The sequence below is a fragment of the Camarhynchus parvulus genome, chromosome 1A (genome assembly GCF_901933205.1).
Source record: "Camarhynchus parvulus chromosome 1A, STF_HiC, whole genome shotgun sequence".
Taxonomy (NCBI): Eukaryota; Metazoa; Chordata; class Aves; order Passeriformes; family Thraupidae; genus Camarhynchus; species Camarhynchus parvulus.
This window is the reverse complement of record NC_044586.1, coordinates 62,970,307-62,988,490: the sequence shown is the minus strand read 5'-3', so window position 1 is coordinate 62,988,490 and position 18,184 is coordinate 62,970,307. Positions and strand designations below refer to the sequence as shown.

The 18,184-nt window shown below is 43.4% G+C and overlaps 1 protein-coding gene across 2 annotated transcripts in view; it reads left to right on the top strand.

The window, feature by feature from the left end:
• The window catches only part of KIAA1324L (KIAA1324 like), a 98,305-nt gene that overhangs the window by 61,366 nt on the left and 18,755 nt on the right, over window positions 1-18,184 (top strand). For both annotated transcript variants that reach the window (XM_030959868.1, XM_030959869.1), the window contains exons 3-11: window positions 3,061-3,256; window positions 4,259-4,406; window positions 6,957-7,043; window positions 9,377-9,482; window positions 10,739-10,891; window positions 12,137-12,225; window positions 15,475-15,655; window positions 16,402-16,530; window positions 17,479-17,569. In XM_030959868.1, the coding sequence (XP_030815728.1) occupies window positions 3,061-3,256; window positions 4,259-4,406; window positions 6,957-7,043; window positions 9,377-9,482; window positions 10,739-10,891; window positions 12,137-12,225; window positions 15,475-15,655; window positions 16,402-16,530; window positions 17,479-17,569 (1,180 nt within the window). The remainder of the gene's footprint in view (window positions 1-3,060; window positions 3,257-4,258; window positions 4,407-6,956; window positions 7,044-9,376; window positions 9,483-10,738; window positions 10,892-12,136; window positions 12,226-15,474; window positions 15,656-16,401; window positions 16,531-17,478; window positions 17,570-18,184) is intronic.

The following is an 18,184-nucleotide window of genomic DNA, read 5'->3' as shown; positions in this document are numbered from 1 at the left end:
GCTCTTTAACTTCCTAAGTTGTGATGCAGCCCTTCTTGTTGGCAGCATCTCGTGTGTCGCCCTCACAAACACAGCAGTGCTGCAATAATTCCAGCTGTTTCTGTGGCTGCTGGGAAGTGCTGCATCTGTGCTCAGCTATGTCTTAGTGATATGGAGCAGCCACCAGGAAGGAGAAGCTCCTGGGATGCCCTGGGATGGATCTGTGCTCTGTCCCTCCACAAGTGACTGATCTCCCTGTCTCCAGCTGGGATAAACTCTTGAACTGATGCAATTTTTACTAAAGCAAGTTTGCCCTGGCTTTTGGTCACTCCCTTGATGGAAGACCCTTAAGTTGTGGGACTCTAGGAGAGGAGACCATCTTCATGCTCACCACACACTGGATTTCCTCCCCACCCTTCTCCAGCTGGATTGAGACCAAATGTTGCATCTGTTCCAATGTTGAAAGTGGTTCATGTTGCCATTAGCCACATTCAGCCCCAAATTGAACCTGGCAAGCAGCTGGCATGCTCAGAGCCAGTTTGCTTGCAGGGGAATGTGTTTTGATGGGAAATGCTGCTGCCTTTTAAATACAATTCTTATAAGGAAAGAAGGTAATTCCCCACGTAAATAAAATAAAGGCTCATCTATTTCCTGGAAAGTGAGAGATGGATGATGTGTCCTGCACGGCAGCTGGCCTGATCTCTTGTACTCTTTTACTTCTCTCAAATGATCAGTTTGCAAAGGGTTAAAACATATTCAGCTAAAGTAAAAATCTCTGCTCAACCTCACTGTGATGGAAGAGGAGGCTCTGCTGCCCTCAGCATCTTCATTGTGGCAGTGAATTGCTCATGGTTCTTGACTCCTTAGTTGAATTTTATGATTCTGGAATGGTTAAGCAGCACTCTATTGCTTGCTATTTAGCTTTCCTTAAAAAAAAAAAAAAAAAAAAAAAAAAAAGAAAAAAGTTGAAACTGTTAAAAAATTCAAAGATGTCATGAGAGAGCTTGCTTTTCTGCTTCCCTTCCTGATAGCTTTTCTCTGCACCCTTCAAAAGGAAAAAATAAAGCAAGATTTATTAATAACGCTAAAACAGTGAGTCAGAACATCTTTATATATTTAAGGTGAAAAGCTGTACAAAGTGTGGTCACAGTTCAGACACACAGGGATGTGTTTACTGCTTTTTTTCCCAAATCTCTGAAGAAAGCTGTTTCCCACCCCAGGTGTAGGGAGATCTCATGGCTTGAGCTGAAGTCCCACAGTCATCAGATGGGTCTTAGCTCTATCTTGTGTGCCACTTGCCCTCACTGAGGGAGGATTTTTTGTCTGTCTGTCAGTCTTTCACAGAAATCCATCATGGCAGGATTTCCTTATTTATTCCCACCCCACACCCATCTCTGCCTGGATCCTGCCCACTTTCCTTCTGGTCCATCGCCAGTGAGCAACAGGGTTAGAAATCTGTTGGTTTGAAGGCCACTGGTTCAAACTCAGAGTATGCTAATATAATCAAGAAGGAAAAATGACCCTTTAGCAGATAATTCCATCAAAACAGACCTTTAATCTGCTTTCCAGGGCAGGCATCAAGGACAATTACAAAAAGAAATCCTGCTGGTACTGGGACAGAAATGGGAGCCAGAACTGTTAGTTGGATTCAGATGGAGATTCATGTTACACAGCCATGAGTTAATCAAAGTGCTTACAATAAAGCAAGATTTTCTGCAGTTTAGATAAACACTGGCACATCTGTGGAACCACATTTTCTGGGACTTCAGCCGACGTCATTGTTTTGGGCCAGTTTCACCACTTTGGCTGCCAGTCTGGTCTCATCCTGCAGTTTCTCAGGCTAATGAGTTTATATCTGTCAAAGAGAGTGTATGAAAGATCTGTCACCGTGAATGTGGCATGTGTGAAACAGAAGAAAATCCTCTCATTTCTTGGGATGTGAGTTGTGTGCATTGCTCTGGATCCTGCTTTGGCTTGACTGGCGGAGTTAAAAAACCTGCAAACATTGTAGGAAGTACTATGGGCTGCAGAAAGTGCTCAGTTGTTTTCCATTCAGGATGTTCAGTCTCAAAGAGGACAGGATGCAGCATGGTACTGAGGGAAAGTGGGATGGCCTGCCATTGAAATGAGTGTCCAGGCAGGAATTATGATTCCTGACACAGGCATGGAGCTCTGTGGGTACACAGGACTTCAGCTACTGTCCAGGTATCTGTTTCATTATGGGAATAATCTTATCTTAGCAGGCAGAGATGTGATCAGGGGGACAAGCAGCATACAGCTGTTAGGAGGAAATCATTTTAGAGACACCGGAAAAAAAAGCACTTTGTGAATATACCTCCTAATTGTACTTCCCTTAATTACACAGATTTTGAATAATGTCTTTGCTGTGCTGACAGCCAGGGGTTATTTTCTCAGCATGTTAATGTCACCCTAATCAAAGATCCTCATCTTCTAGTCACAAACCTGTGGGTGACCTTTTCCAAGACCACATGGTCTATCAGGCAAGATGTTTGAGGCTTTGTAGGTAGTTCATGTGAGGAGAAAGACAGAGAGGCCTTTGGATTAGATCTGCTACCCTCAGCCAAGGTTTGTAGTGTTATATGACTGTCAGCCTGCTGCTGTGTGCCCTTCTTAGCTCAGGTGAGTGAGAAAAGTCTGTTCTGGCTCTCAAGTACTGGTGGTTTTAATTGAGTTCAAAGTGTAACTGTTGGGTGAACAAGGGTGAGGAGAGCTCTATTATAAATACTCATTGTCACAAATTGCTTTTTGACACAATCTGTCAATAGAGATTTTGTTTCTAAAAATCTTCTTTTGCCAATGGAGGCGAGCTGCAATCAGGAGCTGTCACTGGGGTTTGGTTTCAGTGCTGCCACTCCAGTGAAAACCCAGGTGAACATCTCAATTTTGCGGGTAATGTTGGTAGTTCTGCTGTTGTGTTCCTGGGACTGGGACATTCTGTTTGGTTCCCTTTAGTGGCAGTTCAACCTTAATTAATTAAGTGGCACACACACACACAAAAAAAAAGGAAATTAATAAGGATTGACGAATTCATTCCTATGTTGTAAATTATTGTCTCCCCAGCTTTCTCCTGTGCCTCTGGTGAGTACCTGGAGATGAAGAACCAGGTGTGCAGCAAGTGTGCAGAGGGGACCTACTCACTGGGCAGTGGGATCAAGTTTGACGAGTGGGATGAGCTGCCAGCAGGATTCTCCAACGTGGCGACTTTCATGGACACGGCGCTCGGCTCCTCCGAGGGCAAAGCCGACAGCTGCAACAAGTGAGGAGCTCTGCTTGCACCTGGCTTGGGCAGCTGGGGGCAAACCTGAGACAGCTCAGCAGCACAAAGCTGCTTAATGACTCATCTAAGCTCTGCAGAGGGTAGCCAGCCCTGCTAGTGGCAGACAAGGGTGGCTGGGAGGCGGAATCTGGAGCCCCATCTCTTTGCTGTCAGCTTGGTCTCCTTGGGCTCATCAGCAGCCACTGAGTTTAAGGCCAGCCTGGAGCTGCTCTTATTTGGGTCATGATATAGTGAATGTGGCTAAAAGGTCCTTTTATAGCCTATTTAGAGACCTGTGGTGCTTGCAGAAGGCTGTTTCTGAGTGTAATTGGAGGTATATTGAACTTGTGGATAATAAACCTTTCTTATATAGGCTGAGTCCTAAATTTTTCTTTTTTTTTACCATATCCTTTCCCATGCACAATTTCAGTGAAAAGTATTGTTTTATATTATTCATGTAACATATAAAAAATATAAAGATATAAAATAGAATTATTATATATTATTATATATTATTATATATTATATATAAATATATAAAAATAATTTTATATATAAGTAATTTATATCATCAATCATTAATTTATTATTTATACTATTATAAAGATTTTATTATTTATCTTATTATATATTGATTATTATAAATCATTATTATTTATTAATTATATAAATAATAATATATAATATAAATAATATAGTATAAACAATATCTATTAGATAAATTATATATATTATATAAAACATATAAATATATTTTTATATATAAAATAAATAGATAAATGTTGCATAAAATTATATATAAAGATATAAAATAAAATTAATATATTTACTATATCTGAAAAACAAATGGAGATCCTATAATAAGTTTAAAAATTCACTGCAGTTAGCTGTTGTGGGATTCTGGGGTCTTTATTATGTAACATGTTGTTGTGTAGTAGTGTACAAAAAGTCTCCTCAGTATCTGTGATCTCCGTTGAGGCTTGTTTTGTTTATGTTCACCAGCTCTTCATGGACGCCTCGAGGGAATTACATCGAGTCAAACAGGGATGACTGTACAGTTTCTCTCATCTACGCTGTGCACCTGAAGAAATCTGGCTCTGTCTTCTTTGAGTACCAGTATATTGACAACAACATCTTCTTTGAATTTTTTGTAAGCCCTTTTAAATGGTGAATCCAACCTTATTTGTAAGAATTCACCCCAGATCATTAGCAGCAGCTTTCCCCCTTTTAAGTTCCCTGCATGCCCATAACTTGTTATTGCTGAATGATAGAAAAAAAAATCTGCTTTTCTTTCTGTCACTTCTTCTGTCTTGTGGCATTTATTTAATCTTCAAAACTCAGTCTGAACTGATTCTGTCTGCCATGCACTGGGATTTTGCCATTTAGGGTTATGACTGCCCCAGTTAGTCCAGCTTTTGCAAGACAGTGTTGGTGGTAGATGCTCCTATTTAGGGGTGTCTCGCTGGAGATGTCTTTGAAGGGACTTGACATTTAAAAAAACTTCTTGCAAGGTAGTGCTATGTGGAAACCTTTAGTTTTAGGTCAGTTTGTGTCCTAGTAATTTAGTACTTAAGATGAAAAGAAAAGCAGGAGAAATTCAGGCGGCTTTCAGTAGGAATTAGTCTCTGAGGATGTGTCCGTGCTGTGAAAAGGAGGGGCTGGGGATCATTAGCTCTGACATGGGAACAGCCTGGCTGGGCTTGCACCATGGTGTGCTCACATTGCTGAAACTGTCTGGTCAGCAGTGAGCAGAATGGGGAAGGCAGCCCTTCTCTGCCCACCTGGATGGACTGGCTGCTGCCCAGCGAGCTGGAGGGTTCCCAGCACCAGGATTTGCAGTGGGGTGTAAGTACCCCACATTACTGAGGTTCTTTTTGAAGATTCCACTGTCCTTGTCATGTTGTACCTGCCATTTGGGACAGAAAAAAATGTGATGGGAGGGTGACTCAGAGAGGGAGATGACTGGAAATTTTCAGTCTCCTCTGTTACTGCCCTTTTATCTGTCTGAAAAGCTCTGTTTTTCATGAGAAAGACACAACTCATGGCACCTCACAGGAGTGAGAACTCTTAGCTGGTCTTGGTTAATATTTATTGAAGTTTGGGAAAAAGTGCAAAGTATCTTATCCATAGTAGAGCCAGAAAAGGAAGACAAAAATTGCCTGTTGGAGGCACCTTCATGCTGCTACATCAGTGTGATGAATTGATGCTGCACTTGGATAACAGACTGCAGGCAATGTTATTTGGCCATTTCTGTTTTGTATTAGACTACCCTGCCTTCTTCATGGGAAGAAAGCAGCAACAATGCTTTCTGCTGTCAGGTGAGTGTGCCAGGATTATGAATCCCAGCTCCAGTTGCTTGACTGACTGGCAGATCTGCAAATATATTGTTTCTGTGAGCACTGGCTTTGAAAATGGCTTCTTGATTATTGCTTTTGTCCATATCCCACTCATTCTCCTTCTCTGAATTTATCATCCTCTGTTCAAGAAGCAATGAGTGCTGCAGCCCTTTATAGAAATGCCCATAAATTCCTAGTCAGCTTCAGTATTTCAGGGAAACCATATTTAATTCTCCTATAAAAGTCATTTTTTCCCTTCTAGCATGCCTTTGTGCTTAAATATATTTAACAATGACACTTTAGCTCTGGACAGTGGCATTTCAGTGGCAGTGGCAGGTTACTGGGAAATGGTGAGGTGTTTTATCTGCCCTTCCTTGTCTCTATTTATGTATTGAAGCCCTTTACATCTGCTGAGAAGAGGCTAAATATTCTTACCTCCTCTTTGCAGGTGGGAACCAAACAAAAGGGTGCTGTAGCTCAGGTTGCACAAGATAATTAGGGATCTTCCTTCTACACAGGTGCTTCTTCACACCTCTTTTCCTCAATGCAATTGGTCTAGGTGGGAATTGAGTGTAGAGATGCTTTGGAGGATGTGGAGTTGCACAGCTTATTTCAGATTTGATTTGGAGCAACTTTAAGGAGGATCCTTGACTCCAGGTCAAGTGTGTGAAAGTGTTGAAGTGGCCTTTCTCCCTGGTGCAGTAAAAGCTGAGTGTGTGATCTCATGCCTCAAAGGGCCTTGATACTTTTTCATCTGAGAAGGTATAAGAACAAAAAGCTGCACCAAACCCTGCTGTAAGGAAATGCTTCTGAGCTGCCCTGGACCCAGGCAAGGGACAGCCAGCCTCCCCCTTCTGCCAGGACAGACTCTCCATGGCATGTTGCCTCTGCCCTGATAGCTTTACAAATCTCATCCCTAGGTCAGGTGGCAGCAGGCCAAAGGCAAAGAACAGATTGTCTGTAGAGAAAACACTTTGTCTTTCGGCTTTGGCCCATCCACTCCTGCTTCCCCTGTGACTTAGAAACCTCTGGGTTTTACAGAATTAAGTCTTGGTAGGCTCAGGAGAATGAGGAAGCAGCAAGACAAGATGCTCAGAATCCTTGTCTGCCCATATAGCATGAGGACAAGCCTGAGATCATCTCGTCCTGCTCTTTTTTTACCATCTGTGTCAGAGGGGGTGGTGGAGGCACTGTTAAGCTGTAGCAGATGTTGAAAGTTGAGGGTTTATCTTGCCACAAGTAAGGCAGCTGTCTAAATATGCAGACAAGAGGAACAGAGCTGAATTTTATCATTCCCAGAAGTCATTGTGCTGCCAGAGAGATGCACCTGATTGTAGTCACTGATCTTGTGTTTTTATTAACAGATTCAAAATGACCAGTGCAAAGAAATGGAGTCCACAGCAGACAAATGGGTGAAGCTCACAGACAACGGGGAATGGGGCTCTCATTCTGTAAGTGTGTGAAAAATTCCTTCATGAAGTTTTTTTCCATTTATAAATGTCTGTAATTTCCTCTGTCCAGACACCAAACAAGGGCCAACTCCTGTGAATGCATTTGAAGAAGCAGAGCTTTCCTAGCACAGAGGGGAAAAGTCATGGAGCTCCCTAAGGAGCTGATCCCAAAGGAAATTATATAGATGCAAGACTTTGTATTGATTTCCCTGGGCTTTGAATTAAGTGTTTTATGAGGTTGAATAGATTTATGCAAATCTGCATGCCACAACCACTCTGCATGATTGTAATTGAAGTCTTGTACAACAGTTGTTTGCTCATGAGAGCACAAGATTATTCTCAGTGCCTTGGCAGAGCAGTGGGAGTGGGGTGTGCATGTGGGGACAAGCAGGATGGGCATTTCATTCCCAAGTGTGTGCAGAAGAGCTGGGTTGCACCCAGCCTCTGCTCCATGGGGGCTTGTGTGAAAAACCAGCTGGCAGCACCAGGGTGGCTCTGCAGCAGGGATATGAGCCTGTCTGTGTTGGGGATAGGAGCCCTTTGGCGGGCTGAGTTTGCCCTGTGAACATCACAGTCACAGGATCATGTGCAGACCAGCTCATCAGCTGAGGCCTGGCTCCCACTGCACCATCACACCCTTGTCCCCAGAGCCATATCAGCAAAGGCCCAGCACAGGGGACATTGTGCCAGAAGAAAAAGGCTCTTGTGGGCATAGGCAGCAGCACACACTCTGTTTTCCATGGTGTGCTTTTCCTCCTGGAGGAGAAACTGTGTTCCTGAGCCAGCTCTGGTTGGAGTGCCTATTAGGTCAGGTGCAAGGCCAGTGCAGGTTCCAGTGGGAGGCTGGAAAGCTGGCTGAGGAGGGGTGAGTGGCATGAGCTGAGAGGTAGATCCAAGGCCAGGGCATTGACTTGGGTGAGCTGAGGGATGCTGGCAGTCTGCACAGGAGATGGTTCCATCTGAGCTCCTCTTCAGGGGTGTGCAAGTGTCCTCACTGTCTGTGAAAGTTGTTGGGATGGCTGGCTGAAATGTAGACATATGAGCTAGGTGTGACGATTATTCTGGCTGTCCTGAAGGGCTTTTTCCTGTAAATCCTCTCGAGGTGTCTTCTGTGAGCACAATTTTCCAGGTGCTGCAGTCTCTGCTCTCAGCAGGTGGGTCCTGCTGCTGGAGCTGTGTTGGGTCCCCCACCTCACACAACCTGATGCCTGTTTCAGTATGGTCCCAGTTCCCCTGCTACCCATGACAGTTCAGGTCTCCTCTGCCCTTATGGGTAGCAGATGTTTGGGTGTGGAAGATACAATATGCTGTATTCCACTTTGCTAAATTTTTCAGCTCTTTACCCTGGGTGAACAAAAACTGTGGTCCTGCCAGGCCTGCTGTAAATCACATTATCCTGGACCCTTATGCTGGTAGAGTTTATTCCTCCTCTTGTGTGAAAATACAGCACTTTCAGGCCATAATCCTGCTATTGGCACAAAACTTCTTGTACTGGGCTAGTAGATATGGAGCACCAGGCCAGGCAGGGGCTTGGTGAACCTGCTGTTTTTAGTCATGAGAGTTACACTGTAGTTACACAAGCGAGTTGAAGGCAGAAGGCACAAAAACTGCTGCTGGAGGAGTTTTCCTGCCTTCCTACTGCCCCTTACCTTGGCTCTGATGCCACCAACCCATCACCCTTCCACAGGGGTTGTGCAGTCACTTGCTGCACCACGCCATGAACACAAGTGGGTCAGGGCAGTCAGAAACCAGGTTGTTTTCTGCATCTCATTTGCTGTTTGCAGTCAGAAGTGAGCAGCAGGGGTGAGACTGCTGCTGGAGATAGCTATGGTTTGTGCCTGGCTTACTGGTCATGATAATGTAGTGTTACATGCAGACAGAGCCTGATTTTTGAAACCTATAAACAAAACTCACTTGTTAACTGGATTTTCAAACTCTGGATCATGATGAGTTTCTTTATGAAAGGGTATTTCAAGGTTTTAAAAACAAACTGATTGACTATATCTGAACATAAGGCTGGAGATAAAAGCTCTTGAGTGCCAGGGGTAATTGGATAAAGACAGGAACAGCTTTTTCCAAATTCTGCTTGCAACAAGGTCAGAAACAGCTCTTGGTGTTTTTCCAACTGGGGTGTTGAGAAACATTTTCATAAAGCACATTTTGGCATTCCTCAGATATGTCTGTACAGCATCTGTCTATTGTTTTACCATTACCTCTTGACCCACTGAACAGCACAGGAAAAGCTGCTAGGATGCAAGAAGTTTGAATGGAAGTAGGAAATAAAACAATGTCTTGGCAAGGGGGTGTTTGCTAACTCACATATGTTGTTGCAGGTAACTCTGAAATCAGGTAGCAATATATTATACTGGAGAACAACAGGGATTCTCATGGGCTCCAAAGTTGTAAAACCGGTTTTAGTGAAGAACATCACAATTGAAGGTAAGTAGAATTTGTCTTTGAGGTTTTATCTCACTCTTTTGTCAAAATGTTTGCCAAGTACTATTTCTACTGCTGTGCCTACAGCACTGAAGTGGCTTTTTTAAAGCCCTTTGCTCCCTGTGTCCTCCTCTGAAGAGCAGAAACAGAACAGTAATACTTCACAGTGAGGAAAGGCTGAAAAATTAGTTTATCTGGAAGATGTTGCCATCTACTGGAGAAGACTGGGTTAGCAAATAAGGAAAAAGGAATAAATAGGTTTTCTTTATTGTAGTATAGAAAGAAGGTGGTTATTGGTAAGCCTCTCAACAGTGATAAACGAATATATATCATAACAGTGACAGTTGAATTAATATTGAAATTATCTGTTTTTCCTGGAATTGCTCTTTTGGTCCTGGGCTAAGTGTAATAAAACTGGAAGTGTCATATAAGGTTCTTAGATGTGTCAGACTTTAATTGAGGTATCAAGATTAAAGACCTAAATTATGGGTCAGCAAAGCCAAAGTGTCGTAAGTGAGTGGTGAAGCTGAGTGTGATTTTTATGCTGTTTTATACAGCTGGTTTGCTGTCAGCCATAAGCCCAGGTAGGCAGCAGTTACAGATGGGTCTCTGTGAAAAACGCCAATCACTTGTTTTTAAAATTTTAAAAGTTTAATAGTAATAAAATGGTTATAAAAATAGTAATACAATTAGAGTAATAATAATTTGGACAATTTGAATTAGGACAATATGAGACAATAGAGACAAAGAGTTATGAACATCCAGGTACCTTTTTCTGGGCAGCACGAGCCTGAAAAAGGACCCATGTTAACAAAGGATTAACCCTTAAAAACAATAACCTGTTGCATATTCATTCATCTCATACATGATGCATAAATTCCATTCAAACACAGGATTCTGTCTGGTCAGTGTCAACTTCTTCCTCTGAATCCTAACAGCGCCTTCGAGGCTGGAAGAAGTTCGTTTCTCCTGATAAGAGGGCAATAAATTCTTTTTCTCTGAAAGATTCAGGTGTCCTGTGGCTGCTATCTCGCTGCAAGTCCTTTCTTTAAAAAAAGTATCTTACATAGCATAGTTTCTATTTTAACATTTTGTTATAACATAAAACTATATTTAACACACTACTTAAGAGAATTAATACAGCATTACTTTCTGACACAACACATATAATATTAATTTTAATATCTGTGAAAAGCCAATCATAAAATACACATTTTTCACAGTCTCTTTCAGTGCTTTACCCAGATTTTTTCTTACAGGAGTTGCGTACACGTCTGAATGCTTTGCGTGCAAGCCCGGTACCTTCAGTGACAAACCAGGTGCCTCTGGCTGCCAGGTGTGCCCACGAGACACTTACTCTGAGAAGGGGGCTAAAGAGTGCACCAAGTGTAAAGAAGAAATGTACTATGCAGGTACATAAACCAAGCAAAAGCAAGAAGGTCTGAGTATGTGCAGTCACGGGCTGCTTCAGATGCAGCAGTGACAGCCTCCAGCTGATATCTAAAGGGGAAATGATTGACTTCCCAAACTATGCAGATGGCACATAGATGCATAATGGGCCACAGTCAAACGTTGTTAGTGCCATCAGTGTTAACATGAAGGGATGGAGACCTTTATGAGCAGGAGGAAGGGATAGTTCTTCTGAAGGATAGAGCAGTGGTGCTGTGCCCTCTCGTGGTAATTTGTGTTCTGAGTTGGTAATGACAGGAATTTGCTTCATCACTGCCTTCAGCCTTAACACATTTTGAGGAATGCCCTTTCCAAACACTCTCCTGCCTTGCCCCTGCCTCCTGTGGGGGTGGGAAATGGGGTGATCTAGATGCAAAACCTAGACCCAAAGTCCTCTGCGTTTCCAGCTATGCTTAGGTAGTGATCTTCAAATGACATGGTCCTAATCTATTCTTCATAGTCAAAAGGACTTCAGATTTCTTCTTTATAGTAGTTTTAGAAAGTTCTTGAAGAATCACTTGCTGACCATAGCACCTGCAATCACCAATGGTTGCAAATGCCTGGGGAGCTGTGCCTCTGCTCACAGTGGGAATGGAATATCACAACATTATCTGGCAAGAGAAAAACTTGGGCCAGTGTTGTAAGGAAGTTTCTACAGGATTCGAGTGGTTTTGTTCCTTATAAAGTGAGAAGATATTTCCATGCTTGGTAAACTGTATAAATTTTTGTTTGAAAAGGGGAAGGTTTGATGGAATCATAGAGTGGTTTGGGTTGGAAAGGACCTTAGAAATCATCTCATTCCAACCCCTGTGCCATGGGCAGGGAATTTTTCACTAGACCAGTTTGCTCAAAGCCCTATCCAACCAGGCCTTAACTGCTTCCAGAGATGGGATATCCACAACTTTTCTGGGTGATCTGGTCCAGTGTCTCACCATCCTCAGATTAAAAAACTTCTTCCTAATAACTGTCCCTGCATACACTGAATCAGTGAATTTCAGTGTGATAGTATTTCACAGCTGGTATTTCCCCTGTTCCCCTGCTTCATTTCAGGGGAAGGTTCATGCAGAAACCATTAAAAGCTTGATTTTTCACTTTTGTTTTATAATTTTCTGCTGACTCATTTTAACCTCCAGATTTCAAGCTTGTTCAAGTTTGTTTCCAGGGACCATTTGATAATTTAATGTCCTTTTTCTCACCTTTGCTTTTAGAGGAGGGATCCAGTGCATGCATGGAGCGACCTCCATGCACAAGCAAAGACTTTTTCCAGATCCATACCCCATGTGATAAGGAGGGAAAAGTAAGTAGAAGGCAAGATACTATTTTAAAGATCACTGACCTTATTGCTATCTCTGCATTTGAAGGCAAGGTAGTTCTTTACAGGAATCCATTTCCCAATTACTTTCCCAATTTTGCTTTCAGTATTGAATCTGTGGCTTTGGGTTTGTCCTTTGCCTGCCCTCTCTGCAGCCTTTATCCCTCTGTAGGAATCTGCCAGATAATGGGTCTGCCTAAAGGATGTGTTTTGGTGAGATGATAAGCTCTTTGCACTTGTGATGGGTCTGATGGGGTCACTGGGGCTGCTTCCATACTTCCATGCTGCTGGAACACAGGGTGAAGCACTGTCCCAGCATAAACCCATCTCTTTATCTGTTAATAATCTTTCTGGCCTACTTTAAGCTTGTAATGACTGTCCCAGGCATAATTCAGGTGATACCATGGCCCAGGAGCATTGGATACAACCATCTCTATTTCAGGTGGAGGAGTGTTTGGCTGCATAGGTGTGAATTTGTCATGTCCCTTGGTTTTAGCATCAAAGGACAGGTTAAACTCTTGCCTGTGGTCAGGTAAAATAATGGTATACACAAGTCTGGAGTGTTCATGTGTGTCAGCTTAGCTGCTGGTAATGTGCTTGTCCCATGGGATGCCTCAAATCACCTGGACTCAGGACATTTTTTCACCAGAGACCTTAAATTCACTTGGTCTCTCATAGAGGGACCTCCTGGTGGAGCAGCCTGGCTTTGTTCTAGCAGTCAAGTGGAATTTTTGGAGGAATTTGGAGAAGAAACTGCTGTTTACTGCTATAGGAAGCCCACAGAGGTGTGGGCTTCCTATAGCCCATGGTCAGGGCTATTTCATGTCTTTCCTTTCCCATCTCTCACTTAGATCCCATCTCTCAGATGGAATTGCAAATAGTCAAATTCCCTAACACCTGTATGTTGCTGGCCTAATATTTGCTGGCAGGATTGGGTATTTTGGAGTCTCCTCCAATGCAGCTGAGAGCTTGCATGATTTGATAACGAAGCATCAGTGAATTTAGCCCCAGAGCTGTCAGGCTCTGCAACCTGGTCTTGACTCACTGATTTCTGCTCTGTTAACTGTCTCTAATGACTCAAGAAATCAGCAGCAGTGTTCATGGCTACACCCCCAGGTACATCTCTAATTGCAGCCTCCTGTGGGTTGTTCTGTCACTGCTCTGTGTGGTCCAAGTCTCCCTGACACTGAACAAGCTCCTGTTATTTGACCCTTTTCCAGTGGCCTTTCCCTTTACTGATGGATAACATTAGAATGCAAAGTGGGTTTTTCTGCAGCCAGCATTCTCTGTCCAGCTGCAATGACAGCAGCAGGTGTGACAGGCACACAGATACTGGCTGAGTTTCAGGATTGGTTTCACTGCTCTGCATGTCTGGAAATTGGTTCAGCTTTGCTGTACTCCACATCTCTCCATGTGATGCAGCTCAATGAGAGGGCCTGGCTCTGCAGGCCATCTACAGGAGAACAGTGGCTGTAAAGGACCAGCCTATTGATCCATGCTTGCTAAAATAAGCCAGGTTTTCACTGAACAATAGATTGTTGTCTCCTTTCAGCTGCCCCATTCCATGTGTAGAAGGGACCTCTGGGGATCAATGCACTTTACTCAGCTTTTCATCTACCTGCTGATTTAAAAACCCCAAGTTGAATGCTTCAGCCCCAGTCTGAGAAAGCCCTCACCACATGGCCACAGGCACCCTCTGACCCTCCTCTCCCTGCTCAGATGCAGGAGGATTCCTGTGGTAGGCAGTGTATCTGGGCTCTGGGCAGCCACACAGGTGCTTTGCCAGCTCCTGAGCCTTTTTATTTTAAACACCGTGCACCCTGATGCTGCTGGAGCACTTCTGAGGTGATTCTCTGGAAAATCCTCCAAGTGTTCAGGAGCTGCAAGGACAGGCTGATCCATAGGAAGAGGTGCCACTCTGGCAGCAGGAGCAGTCCCTCAGTGCTTGAGGACCCTGTGCCAGTGACCAGATTCAGCCAAGGTGGCCAGACAAGTCCCTGGAGAAAAGGCAGGACCAGTGTTGAGCTGGGACATTGTGTCCATGGGTCAGCCAGGGAACATGACCTGGCACAGGCATGGCTGCAACAAAGCACAGGCAGGGATGGAGAGTGAGAGCCTCAGCATCACTGGAGCTCCCAGGAGCCAGGGCCTGAGCCTGAACTGAGGCTTCTTTGAAACTCAGGCTTGTTCTTTGAAATAGTTTCAAGAAGGATCAATGCTTCAGGTGCTGTGTGTTACCAGAGGGCTAACCCTGAGCGCAAGCAGCTCAACACCCAGGGTGACAGGGGGTCTGGATCAAATTCATAGGGTGAAATCTCCATCACCTGAGCCTCCAGCCTCAAAGGTCCCTGATTGCTGGGACCAAAGGGTGGAAGTACTCAGAGTGGGAAATAGGGACAGGTTAAACTCTTGCCAGTTGGATTTCTCAGCTGTGGAACTCTGCTAGGTTTCATCTTGAGATGTAAAGCCCTTTCAGAGAGAGACACAAAGTCAGATGAAATTTGAAACACAACTTTGTGGGTGATGCATCTCACCCAATGCTTCTCCTGAAGACAGAACCTTATGTCCTCAAAGGGGGGTGATGATGAAGAGGTCACAGCATGGTAACACCACGGACTGACTCAAGTTGGTGTTCATAAACTGCTCCTTATGTGATGACAAAGAATTGGAGAGGCTTGGGGAGAGCTCCTGCATGGGTTTGACATTTTCTCAATAGGTGAAAAATGGCAGGATAGAAATTGGGGACTTTTCAAAGAACAGGCCAGTATGAATTAAAAATGCAGAACTTGGGGTTCTCTCTGCTAATCCAAATAAAGAGCTTTTATATGGCAGAAGTTATATTTTGTGTTAGTGGGGTTGAAATGCACAGATTGCATATCCACTTATAATTATTTATCTGATGTTCCTCAGAACCTCTTGCATGGGAAATTTACTAATTAAAGAGAAATTAAATTTACTAATTAAATAGGAAGTTTACTAATTAAATACTAATTGTTTTAAGCTTCACATTTTTGTTTTGTCCTTAAAGCCTCATCTCTTGGAATCTCCTGTGAACCCAGTAATTTTTGTTGCCCTTACCTGCACTTCCCTTTATTGTCCTGTGTTTGCAAGGTCTGGTTTTGGCCTCAAACGATGGGAACACCCTAATTTAGTTTACAAGGGGGATTTTCATTGGTGCATCTATTCCTAAAACTTCATGGTACATGGTGTGAGCTCAGTGTCTCCTCCTTCCAGACTCAGATCATGTACAAGTGGATTGAACCCAAGATCTGCAGAGAAGATCTTCCTGATGCCTTGACCCTACCTCCTTCTGGAGAGAGGCAGGACTGTCCACCCTGCAATCCTGGCTTTTACAACAATGCCTCATCTTCCTGTACTCCCTGCCCACCAGGCACATTTTCAGATGGGACACAGGGTAAGAGTCTGCAAAATTTTTGTGTGTCTCCAAAAGCAGTCATCTGCTTGCATGTGACTTAGTTTAGTGACACATCATCATAAGCCAGTGTTAATTTTGCTTTAAATACTTGTTAAATAACATTGGAGAGCAGGATGTGGATATCTGTTTTCTCTCCTGAGTCCTTTCTTATCAGGGATCACTGCTCCAAGTTGACCTGCTGTGTTCTGGATGCATTTCTTGGCTGATACAAACATTCTGAGAGTTATTTTAAGGGACTCTGAGAGGGGAATCAGAATTTTCCAGTCAGCAATTTCTCCTCAACCATTCTCCTATCCATGCCAAATTCTTTCCTGCAAAAACCTAATTTTAAGCCCAGTCAGATGAATACCTTGCCAACATTGTCTAGCCTAAACTCTGGCTTGTTGATTGTGAGATGCATTGGCCCAATGGTCCCCTACAGCATTTTGGGGGAACTCTTGTTTATCAAACTTTCAGCTGAATCTATTAAAAAGTAAGTGTGACTTGGGGGACCAGTTGCAGATTACTTAACACAATGTTATGATCTATAATTTACAAAATGCTGATCTCACTTCTACTCTTCTGATCCTGATAAGTCTTTGACTGTTTAACTACAAAGAAATAAATTATTTTCTTTGCTTATTACTTGCACCAGAGAGTAAAAAAAGCAGTATCAATGTTCTTCAAAGCACTGTTTGACATGTGCCTTGGCTGTGTGATATCCTTTTCTGCCCTCTCACCCTTAGAGTGCAAAGCCTGCCCTGCTGGGACTGAGCCAGCTCTTGGGTTTGAGTACAAGTGGTGGAACATCCTGCCAGGAAACATGAAGACATCTTGCTTTAATGTTGGCAACTCGAAGTGTGATGGGATGAACGGTGAGCCAAACTCCCTGTGTTGTGTGATCCCATTCCTCCTGCATGGATCCCTGTGGTAATGGAGCACCCATCAAAAATGAGTGTGCTCTTGGCTGCATGACTCACAGCACAGTTTTCTCCCTTTCCTTTAGTTGCACCAGGCTTGAAATTTCCTGTGGGAAGCAATGTCACAGTATCACAAAGGAATAGAAAATCTCTTGTATACCAGAGGAGGGCAGGAGCTGCAGCCTCTGTGAAGTTCCCTCAGCAAAGACTTATCCCATGATGGCTTTAGTGCATCTACAGATGCATTCATATCCCCATTGGAAAAAAGCATTGTTTTGTCTTCTCCCTAGTTTGTCTCATTTTCTGCTTTGTGATAACTGTGCCCATCGAGGTCACAAATAATTCTTTTGGAAAACTTAATTACAGTCTGTAATTTTATTCCTTTAGTGCTCATAGCTTTCTCTCTGCACATGTGCTAAAATTGCAGCAGAGAGCAGTCACAGCTCACTGGTGAAAGTGATCCTGTTTGGGACTCCTCCAGCCTTCTCTGACAGATTTTCCTCAGCCTGATCCACCCTGTCAGACTGGTGCAACTCAAGCTTTGAATTATGCGTGTTGAGCAGAGGGGAACTGAAGTATGTGCTTAACATTTAACACACAGATTCACTGATTCATCTGTTTTAAAGCTGAAAGATATCAGATGGATTATCCCCCTTGAGCTGCACAGCACAGATTAGGGAATATCAATTGCTCTGCTGATTTGAAAGGTGAAAATTGCCTGTAAAATCAGCAGTTCACACAATTGCTAAAATTCTTCATTCAAATCATCATGATATTGTTCTGTAGTTGGTATCAGGCATCTTTAAAATACACTGGCATACTGAATTGTTTAAAAATTATGGTAACATAGATTTCCTTTGCCACCCATTTATTGAAATTTTTTTCTTTTTCTGTCTTGTGAAGGTTGGGAGGTGGCTGGTGATCACATCCAGAGTGGGGCAGGAGGCTCTGACAATGACTATCTTATCTTGAGCCTGCACATCCCAGGATTTAAGTAAGGAATGAGATATTTTTTCATCTATTTCGCAGTTATTTCTGTCTCTTATACCTCTTTCACACTATCCCAGGGATAATCTGAGTGTTACTTTCTGAAGTGGAATAATGCAATGAGTAAGAGACAAGAGGAATCTTGAATTTTATTCCAATGTCCCCAGTTTGTCCTTTGAAGCAGGCAAGTGTGTGGGACCTTGGTTTTTAGCAGTATTTGCTTCAGTCCAAGATGCAGCCAGCTGTCTGCCTGGAAACTGAGAAAAGATATTGCCATCCCTCTGTTTCTAAATTATTGCACAGTAACCAGCTAAACCTGCCATGGGGTGGATGCTGGAGCCTGCCCTAAAAGTATTTTAGTGAAACCCAAGTTACTTTGCCCTGTGGCTCCAGGCAGCCTCCACAGTCTGTGCTTCCCTTGGAGCCAGTGGGGAGATGCAGGCACTGCAGGAGAATGGGAATGCCACCATTCCCGAACCCTCAGACAGGCTGAAATACCTGCTTGCGGTGTCCCTGTCAAAAGAGACACTTAAACTCCTAGCTCAGACCAGGTGCTGAATGTTGAGACCAGCAAGGTGTGGAAGATGAACCCCACATTCCCTCTGCTATTTTCCAGCTGAGG